General features: G+C 36.7%; 1 protein-coding gene across 1 annotated transcript; it reads right to left on the bottom strand.

The window, feature by feature from the left end:
* Window positions 1-7,204: 7,204 nt before the first annotated feature.
* LOC125236954 lies at window positions 7,205-10,807 on the bottom strand. The gene is made up of 5 exons (XM_048143873.1): window positions 10,758-10,807; window positions 9,306-9,911; window positions 8,308-8,448; window positions 7,753-7,912; window positions 7,205-7,227 (listed from the first exon to the last, which is right to left on the bottom strand). The coding sequence occupies exons 2-5, from the start codon at window positions 9,810-9,812 to the stop codon at window positions 7,205-7,207; spliced, it is 831 nt and encodes a 276-aa protein (XP_047999830.1). The 5' UTR covers window positions 9,813-9,911; window positions 10,758-10,807.
* Window positions 10,808-11,282: the final 475 nt, after the last annotated feature.

The following is an 11,282-nucleotide window of genomic DNA, read 5'->3' on the forward strand; positions in this document are numbered from 1 at the left end:
TTCGCTAGGGTTGTGCTAGTTTCATGTGTTCATGTGTACTATCAGTTGCAAAAGTGCATGGCGAATTTATCAATGAATTCATTCATAATCTCTCCATGCAATTTTGCAGCTGATAGTACATCGGCATTAATATTTCCGAGTTACTCACCACTATTAGGTGGACTATGCGAGGCCGCAGTTAAACGTTCGAAAATTACGGAATGATCAATACAAACTTCCACCCTCCCATTTTAGAGAAGTGGTGGTTTTGAAAGAAACGAAAATAGCTTAAGTCACTCTCTATCCGTTTAACTATCTCCACTTAAAAAATCACGTTAATTAGTTGCTCTATTTTGCCTTGAAAGACGGACAAACCAACAGACACACTTACTTTCCCATCTATAATATGAGATATTATAATATGTAGTATGGATATATGTACCAATATCGTCAAACTAGACGCAAACTTACTTGTACAATTAACCAAAGGGGACTGGTGGTACAAAGCTTTGGTATGCTTTGTGTACACATTCGCTAGGGATGTGGTAGTTTCATATGTTCATGTGTACATCGGTATAAATACCCACTAGTTGGTGGTCTATGAGAGGCCGCAGTTAAACGTGAAATGCGAAAATTGCGGAATGATCCAATACAAATTGCAAGGAAGTAGGCAAAAAATCGATAAGACGATTCGACTGACCTGCTGTCAAATTTCGGTACTGTATAAAGTGTCCGTTTTGTACGTCAGTACTATTATTTAGTATTTGAGCGTTTCTTTTTTGTTCGCCACTTTTATGAAATGTGATATTTTTGAAAAAAATTATGCTATTTCTACTCATAATCACTAGCTTTTTCAATCCTACTAGTAAAAAAAATTGTCCCATACGATTTTTTCTTATTTTGTCACCATTTTCCGTACATGTTGTGTGGGGTAACAAAAGAGGAAAGTAACAAAAATGTATGGAAATTCTGGGACACTTTTTGTCTCCCGGTGAGATTGAAAGTACTCGTGATTCTGAGTACAATTGACCTAAAATTCCCTAAAAAAATCAAAACAAAAAAAATAGCAAAAGAAATAAGAAATGCTCATTTGCAGAGATATGTCTGGATTGGTAGTAGAAATGAAATCATGGGACATCCCTAGTCGGAAAGTTAGAGAAGGGCACGTGTGTGTAATGTTATTGTTTCGTTTGAACGTCGGACTGCTGGTTCCGTTGTGCTGCTCATTCTGTTTTTAACATTATTATAAATTTGAAACCAAAATACTTAATACCGGTGTGATAGGGTTAACCCTTAAATGCATAGTAATGTATACATGCATCACGCCTTTTTGACTCTATTGACAGTATGTCAAAATTCAAATTTGAAGAAATCTTTGTCAAGGCACATCTCGGACACTGACGATCAAATATATGAAAGAGGCGCGTTTCGTATGTAGTAAGTGTATTAGGTAGATTGATTAATTTATAAATGATGATAAACGCATGACATATACATAGAGACATAAATAGTATGGAAAAAATATGGACATATAACAATTGTTATCAATAAAGATTTTTCTTTTCTTTTCTTTTTCTTTTTCTTTTCTAGCACACATTCTAAGCTCGTGTAGGTGAACGCGTACCATGCTTGAATGAGTGAGTATGACAGGTTGACTGTTCGCGTTTTGACAGGCGGTAACTGTGAGGTAACCGAGAGGGGGTGGGCGGCACTTTAAGCGGGGAACGGAAGTGACCATACCGTACGATAGTACTCTTTATTATACTGTGGTCAAGGTCATGCATTTAAGGGTTAGCAATATCATCACCCCTTTTTCCTCCCGTGGGTATCGTATAAGTCCACTGTGGAGGGTTTCCATTGACGCGTGGACGATTGCAACCGGTCACAGCAATGTCACGATTTCGGTTTCTTTCCCCCTTAATTGCCAAGAGTGGCACTGAAGCTTGAGTGATTTCATGTGCTCAGCCTGCCCCGTTCGGGAATACAGACGTGCTGTATGAAAATCGCATTGCTTTACTAGTTTTGTATTATTGTAAAAACATAACTGGGTGTTTTTTAAAATAAATCTCAAATATTCTTAAAATCACGAGCTGATTCGATCCTGACGATAAAAAGATGTGTCCCAAATTTTTCCATAGAAAATTCGACATTTTTAAAACGTCTATCACGCTTGTAGTAATTTCGGACACATTTTTTAATCGGGATCGAACCAGCTCGTGATTCTGAGAAGAACCCAAACACGTCCAGATCTGGAAAAATTCGATATTCAAGATTTATTTTGTAAGATGCTTAACTACAGTGCGATTTAAATCAGTTAACGATTCACATTTTACCCTTCGGTTTCGGCTCTTATCGAGATTGCATAAGTGCGAGCAAGATAGATATAAAACCCGAATAAATCTGATGTTAATCTTACAAGGGTGGGAAAAAAGACGATGTCAATAATTACAGACCCATTTCTGTTCTACCTGCAATCTCCAAAATTTTAGAAAAACTTATTAATATTAGATTGGTTTCATATTTAGAAAAATATAAAATTTTATCTAGTTCACAATTTGGATTTAGAAAGGGCAAATCTACAGAAGATGCAGTACTAGCCCTCACTTCATTAATAACTCAGCATGTAGACAAAGGCGACAGATGTATGGCAGTTTTTCTGGACCTTAAAAAGGCCTTTGACACCGTCTCGGTTCCTACTCTTGTGTACAAATTAGAGCTGATTGGAATAAGAGGCAAACCCCTGGATTTATTGAGTGATTATCTCCATAATCGTGAACAGCGAGTCAAAATTGAGGAATACGAAAGCCGTGACTCAGACATATCGTATGGTGTTCCTCAAGGCAGTGTACTAGGGCCCACGCTGTTCTTGATCTATATTAACGATCTGACTAACATGCATGTAAAAGACGGGCATGTATTTTCATACGCAGATGACACTGTTATTGTATTTAGCGGAAAATCTTGGGATAAAGTGTATAACAGCGCTGAAATTGGACTAAGCAAAGTATCTCACTGGCTAAAATGTAATTTGTTAACACTGAATATATCAAAAACGACTTATACCTGTTTTACAAAAACCATAAGTACTCAGCCATCTGATAGTCTTTCTCTAAAAATACATACCTGTCTTCCAAATCACACCTACGACTGTAGTTGCACACAAATAGAAAAAGTCAGCTTCACAAAATATCTTGGCATTGTAATTGACCAACGCCTTTCATGGTACTCACACATTGAATACGTAAATAATAGAATTAGAAAATTGAACTGGATTTTTAAAACTCTTAGGCACATAGCGTTAAAGCCTCTTCTTAATCAACCGTATACTGCTCTAGCCCAATCTGTAATTTCTTATTGTATTACCGCTTGGGGTGGGGCAGCTAAAACCAAATTTCTTGAAGTAGAGAGGGGACAGAGAAGCTTGATTAAGGTCATGTATTTTAAACCTTTCAGATATTCGACGGAAGAGCTTTACAAATATTCTGAATTACTCTCAATCAGAAAGTTGTTTGTACTGCAGACAATTCTTAGAACACATAAATCCTTACCATACAAGCCTAATCTTATTAATACAGGAAGGCGAAAACAAAATGTTGCACTGGTACCCCCCACTAAATCACGTTTTGCAAGGATACAGTACAGCAAAGTCTCACCTCGTCTGTATAATAAAATTAATAATAAATTAGATATTTACCCCCTTTGATTATTTCAATGTAAAAAAGTTGTGGCAGAATGGTTAAAGTCACAAAGCTATGATCAAGTGGAGACGCTCATTTTATAATACACAACAAATAAAGAATACATGCATACTCGTACATCCACATGAATACGTATCACACACCCACCCACTCATACAATACACCCCCCCTACACACACACACACGCACGCACGCACGCACGCACACACGCACGCACGCACGCACGCACGCACGCACGCACGCACGCACGCACGCACGCACGCACGCACGCACGCACGCACGCACGCACGCACGCACGCACGCACGCACGCACGCACGCACGCACGCACGCACGCACGCACGCACGCACACGCACACGCACACGCACACGCACACACACACGCACACGCACACGCACACACACACACACACACACACACACACACACACACACACACACACACACACACACACACACACACACACATACACATACACATACACATACACACACACGCACACGCACATGCAAATTATATTAATACATGATTTTACTTTCTTAGATTATATTTTCGTTAGATTTATTTTTGTCAAAAGCATTGCACTTCTAAATTGTTAATTAAAATAATGTATACAAGTTGTTATGGAAGAGCGGGGTCTTCTGACACAGGTATTTTATACTTAATAGAAGACTCCAACCTATATAAATTGTTACCCCTACATTGTTTTACCAATAAAATATTTTTCATTTTTCATTTTAATCATATTGTAAAATCGTTTCTATTATATTACTAAGTGCTTCCGCTGTAGAGTACGCTCTTCAGCCTATGCCAATTATTTTGGCCACTAGTTACGGCAAACTTTCGTAGTCACTGTGAACAGAGTACCAAGAGGCAAAGTCACAAATCACGATTGCTTACGCTTCAAAAGCGTGTCCTAGCTCTCTCCCTATCGCTCTACTGTAATAGCGGGACAGAGCCTGCGTTTTGATCGCCACCTAGCGTCAACGATTGTCACTTCCGCTAGGCCGGCAAATATCAGAATTCACATACAGGTTTCCTCGAAACAGACACAATTCAATCATTTTCAGTTTAGACGGAATCTCTAGGAATTTCATGCCAGCCTAACCAAAGATTACGTGGCGGCAAAGAATACGCAGAAGCAATAATCAAGCTTTACAGTTAAAGATGAACATGGATTACCTGAGGAGAAAATATTGACCTGTAGGTACATAAGTTACATATACAATAGGCTAGTTTCCTATACTTAAAATAACTATAAAATATTTTATGAAGTGCACAAAATAAAGCACCATATAATTAGAAGAAAATATGGACAGTAGTCATTTTTAAATAAGTCATGAAGATAAAATATAAAGTAAATGAATTGACCGTGACGTCACTCCTCAGTATTTCATAGTAATTCCATAATAAGTAGCAAATCGTGTTGACAGTTCAGACGTTAGTAGGAAACTAGCCTATTGCCGTTCTAAAGATATTAAATTCTTCAATTAGGTGTGATTTTTTTGAACTGAAACAATTGAAAATTATATAAAACTTATTTAATTAGAATTATTCTCCTTCTTCTTCATCGTCCTCACTGTCAGACCCTCCTTTGTATTGTACGTCTATTGGCACCGCCGTTTACAAGATTTATTTATCATTCTCACTCATGCTTTTTTGCACGTTTTGGTTGAAGCGTGCTTGCACGCTGCTTGGCACTTCTGGAATAGTTTTAGTAAAGAAAAACTGAAGTTTAAAGATTTTGTCAAATCTAGATTTCTTTAAGGACTTTTTCTTCATTCTAACAGTAGAAATACTACAGATTGTGGGTATTGAAGTTACTTATGGGAAAAAAATCGAGATTGAAATAAGTTACATAAAATAAGATGATTTCACGAAAATGCGTAAAATAACCGAAAGATTGCATTTTAGTCCTAAAATGAAGTTTTACGAGCTAAAAAATGAAATAGACAAAATTTCAGGCTAACCCTTTTTCTTACGTAAGTATCAAGTTCTTCAAAAAAGGTGTAAAATAAAACTTAAAATCATATAAAACTTATGTAATTAGAATATTATTCTTCTTCTTCTTCATCGTCCTCACTGTCAGACCCTCCTTTATACTTATACGTTTCTTGGCACCGCCGTTTACAAGACTTCTTCAAAGCCTTCGATTTCTCGCTGACGCACTCATGTTTCTTACACGTTTTGGTCGAAGCGTGCTTGCACGCTGCTTGACACTTCTTGAAGGAGGTCTTTTTGCAGATTTTGTCGAATCTATCTCTAAGGATGTTTACTTCGTGGTCTTCTGATTTTTGCTATGAACAAGTTAATCATGAAATAAAACTATGGAAACGGATTGTAAGTTCCTTATACGCGATATAATCCGTTTCCATAGTTTTATATTTTATATGTTCCTGTTATTTTCACAATACAGTGCGTTGTTGCTTTGAATTGGTACAGTGAAATCCACAGATGTCATATATACCATAGATCAAGCAAACGTATCTACTTAGCGTGTCAAATGAACTCAGTGAAATCCACTGAGTTGTCCGTCTTTACTCGCAGCTTGCAGCTTTCGGGCGTCAATTTTTGTAAGTTGAAGTCAACCAAAACATAAAAAATGCCTCGTTACGTGATATTCAATTGCAACAACACAAAAATTATGAACAATCAAGAGTCTGAGACATATTTAAAATTACAGGCAAGAATCAACTTCAGTACAAAATTTGACACACTCGGCCCCTATACAAATATATGAATTTGTTTCTTCTAGTGGTGAAATCGCAAAACCGTTTCATGCGTATTTCGTTTTATATGTGTTATATAATTATGTCTAATTTTCTGCTATTATTAGTAAACGTAGTGGTATGAATATAACGAGACCTTAAATATTCTTAATAGTCGCTATCGTTTTAGTTTTTGCTTCCTTGATTGTACAGCAATAGAAATCAATCTGTTGAGTAACTTATAATAAGGAAGTTTTAAATATAAAAGCTACTTACCCCTTTCAGTGATCTCTTCCAATGAACCTAATTAATCAGAAAATATATACATGAATGAGCATTGTAAATATTGTAACGTTGTTTTAATAATATATGTTTTTAGACGAGTCGTTTAATGATTTAAACGTTGGAGTAAAATTCTGTTATCTAAGAAAAATACCAAAACAAACTTCAATTAAAGAAGCATGTGTTGAAATATTCCGATGTTTCTTTGCATCAGAAGAATTCAATCACGTCTATCTAAAACTGAAAAAGAAACACTCTTAATTTGTTCGGTTTGCTACAAAACTTGTGTGAAAATAGACAATTATCTCGTTAATCGTATTGTGATTACTTACTATCTCTTTTACAGCTTTTTCTTTACTCTTTTTCTTTTCAGAGTCCGAAGACTCTTCATTCTCTTTTTCCCTTAATATATTTTGTATGAATTTATCTTTATTTTCCTTTTCCTCCTTTTCCGAATTATGCGTTGTATCTGAAATTGTTTTTTTGTTAATGCAACTCTTATTTGTAGTTTTTTCTCTAAAATATTTTGTTTTGCGTGCTAAATCTCGTTTGGAATGGAGTCTAAACCAAAACCAGTTGTTTTTTCTGTATTGTCAAAACGATAACTATTTTGTTTTCTAAAAGTGTGGCATCTCGCAATTGCCTAAAATTCTTTGGCTCCGCCAATACGAAATAGTTCCTACAGAAATTTTACCTGGTCAACAAAATTTCACGAATTTTCGTGAATAGGGCCTGTACGCGAAAACATCAGGACAAAGTAAAGATTTTTAGATTTTTTTCTTATCGTAAAACAAAACTTGTGCTAAAATTGTTATATTATCAGCATCTTATATTACAATTTATCGTCCATTATTTAGCTCAGTATCTATACCTACCTCATTTTCTTTCTGTTTTTTTATCCATACTTCTCTATCACTCTTCATCTCATCTTACACCTGTTCTTTTTTTCAAAATTTTCACACAGTCTAGATAGCCTTTTCTCGGTTTTTTTCTAACTTAACTGTAACACCATATCCCACCTCATCAATCATCATATGCCCTTATCAAGATTTATCCCTTACCTTTTTACAAATAAAATGTGAATACCTGTGTTATCATCAAGTTCCAGTCCCATTCTGCAACTAGATTTCTGATTACCAAACTGTTCGTTACAACCCTCGTGACCATAATTTCTGAAATCGTCTTTATATTTGGAACTACATTTTCTACTTTTTGAACATACGTCGTTTAATACAGCCCTTAATGTCTGAAATCATTAAAAATAAAAACAAATAAATCCTCTACATTCATTTGGTATTGTAGTTTTGTATTTGTATTTATTTACCGTCCTTTTAAAACTACAAAATACACAATTTTGTAGACAATTTCTTTGGTGAGAATAGAATGACTCTTGCTTCACCTTTCAAAAGGCCATATGTCTATGACTGTAGATTGCAACAATAGAATAGCTTCGTGTTTTAGAAACAATATGATAAGCCACTGACCAAAATGTTTGAGGAAGTCCAAAGTCCGAAGCGTAATTAATAAACTGAAACAACTCACACAAAGAGCGTAAAAATACAAACCTCCCTGGAGTTACTATATACTCCTAATCTAAGGAATGCTACACCTAAAGTTAGATTAAAAGTTTAACTCAAATACCCTTAAACACTTCCGAAGTACAACTTGTTGGCAAGCATCTTCATATGCTTGTCGTAAATATGTAGCTTTCTTAACTTCATTATCTATCGCTTTGTCTTCTTCTGAAGGAGACTCGTGATTCGCTTCTTTCGATTTTGTTATCTGCTGACAGAAATGTTATATTTACTTTTCTGATGGTAAAGGATTGATTTTTAAGTCTTTCCCATCACGGAACAATGGTATTCCGGACCTTTGGGAGGCGTGCGCGGGGCCGAAGCCAACACGTAGAGGCCCTTTCGACACTTTAATGAAATGTAAGGGTACACCGAGCGGATGTTGCCCTTGCCCGTATCATAGGACACACGCAGAGGCAACACCCGCCAGGGTGTAAGGACTATTTGAGAGTTAATGGAATCTAAAATGAACTGGTCTATTTTGATGAAAGTGATGGACTAAATACTGGGCTATGGATAAAAAACCGGACGCCTGCCTAATAAAACGGTATCCAATTTTATTTCCGGCAGACGGTGACTCGTCCCCACAAGATGGGCCCCCACAAAAAGCGACATCCAAGATGGCTCAAGGGCAACACCGGTGTGAGAACTCAAGGGTGTCGAGAGGTGTACACCGCTTTCTGCCCAGTGGCTGTTAAGCCACTGCACCAACTCGCGTCTTATGCAAATTTTCACTTCCACCCCTGGGGCATATAGCCCTAACGACTCCACTCTGGACGGCCAGCCAAGGCAAGCCAGAGGTAGAGAGTACTGTCCCACCCACCCGCCTTACGGGTAACAGAACTCCCCAGGAGCACTCGGGTACGTGGGGTCGCTGTTCCCCAACAGCTCGCCACAAGCTGCCCTGCGTTGACTGATTGCACTGGTAAAACCAATGGGCGATGGGGTCGTCACATCCCTACGCCTTAATATTATTAGCTTGGAATATTCTCTTTTCCATAAAACGCAATCAAATCATGTTTAAATTAACTTAGAGTCAAGTAACCAAATTTAAAATCACATTACCTTAGGTTCATTGGAAGCAATATCCTTTGGCTTTGTAGTTGAAGTATCTTTATGTTGATTTCTTTTTCCTTTTGCCACTTGTACAAGTATAACTTTTTTCTTAATTTTTGGCTTTTCAGTAGAAATCTCTTCGCTTTCAGAATCATTGGATTTATCTGATGTACTTTCATCTGAATGAGATTCTTTCTCATCTTTTTCATTTCTTAATTTTATTTGAGTATCTTTTTTTATAACAGGTTTTTTTGTTCGGAGAGGAATAAAAATTTTCTTTGGACGGATGTTGTTTATGAGTTTTTTTGGTTTTCCAATTTCACTAGCACGTTCTCTTTCATTTTCACTGGGAAATGAAGGAGGTTTTCCATTTATTACGATATAATCGGACGTAACTTTTCTATCTTTATTGTCCTTGTTTGTATCTTCGCTTGATTTAGCCTCAGAAGCCGTGTCATCATCAGATTCTTCAGTTTCTGATGAAGCCATTTTCTCCAATTCTTTATAGTTTTCCATCACTTTTTTTATCAAATTTTTTACGCCTGATATGTTTTCTTGTATTGTAGCAATATCTGGTGAAAGTTCTTCCAAATCCGCATTTGAAGTGTGAACTACCTTAAAAATGTAGGTTTTTTAAGTACCTGTCAAGTTTTTATTGTATAAAATGCGTAAAGTCTGTGCGAAAGAGTCGTTAATTGTAGGGGATCCAGTTTAATTCTGTCCCTTCTCTTTTACTGATCAGACTCTATAAGGATTATTTTTAAATACCAGTTTAAGGGTCAGTTGCATCAACTACATTTGACAGACACATCATTGTCACGCAGCAGAGGTCTACGGAACTTCCCATACAATAAAATTTGACGGATGCTTTAACGGTGACAGACGGTTTGGTGCAACCGGCCCTATATCAATGTAATACAAGTAATAAAGAGTAAAATTAAAACTATAGATGGTCATGCACGTGATATCACTAAAAAAGGCAGCTTTAAAAAATATTCGTGAAGATCTATTGTCCAAAGAATTTGGCGCCTTTTTAGTAACAATATGGCCAAGCAACCATGTATAAAAAAGTTTTTTTTTAATATATATTATCAAGAACATCGTCATCTCAATTATAGATCATCCTCCTTGCGTTATCCCAGCATTTGCCACGGCTCATGGGAGCCTGGGGTCCGTTTTGACGACTAACCCCAAGATTTGGCGAAGGCACTAGTTTTACGAAAGGCCATCTGACCTTCCAACCCGAAGGGTAACTAGGCCTTATTGGGATTAGTCCGGTTTCCTCACGATGTTTTCCTTCACCGAAAAGCGACTGGCAAATATCAAATGACATTTCGCACAAAATATCCGAAAAACTCATTGGTACCAGCTGGGGATCGAACCCACGACCTCAGGATTGAAAGTCGCACGCTCTTACCGCTAGGCCACAAGCGCTCCGTCACCAGAATTATAGATACATACCGAAAATATAAAAATAACAACACAAAAACCAGCACAAGCCCGTATATGTTTCAAAGTCATTTTATTCTTTATAAAGTTATTTAAATCAATGAACATTAAGTTGCTCAGCCGTAACAATTCATAAGCAGTAAAATGGTTTATTGTTTATTGATAAATGTTATGTAAAAGAAGAATACGAGTGAAATAGAAAGTGTAGAAGTAAACATTCATTCAATATTGAGTATTTGAAATAAATAAAATAAATAAATATTAAATATTATAGAACATTCTTACACATATTGACTGAGGCCCACGGTAAGCTCAAGAAGGCTTGTGTTGTGGGTACTCAGACAACGATATATATAATATATAAATACATAGAAAACATCCATGACTCAGGAAAAAATAACTGTGCTCATCACACAAATAAATGCCCTTACCGGGATTCGAACCCGGGACCGCGGCGCAGCAGGCAGGGTCACTACCGACTGCGCCAGACCGGTCGCCAAAATGTTTGAATTCTCATTCAAATTTATGTTGTAAAAC

The sequence above is a fragment of the Leguminivora glycinivorella genome, chromosome 20 (assembly GCF_023078275.1).
Source record: "Leguminivora glycinivorella isolate SPB_JAAS2020 chromosome 20, LegGlyc_1.1, whole genome shotgun sequence".
Classification (NCBI taxonomy): Eukaryota; Metazoa; Arthropoda; class Insecta; order Lepidoptera; family Tortricidae; genus Leguminivora; species Leguminivora glycinivorella.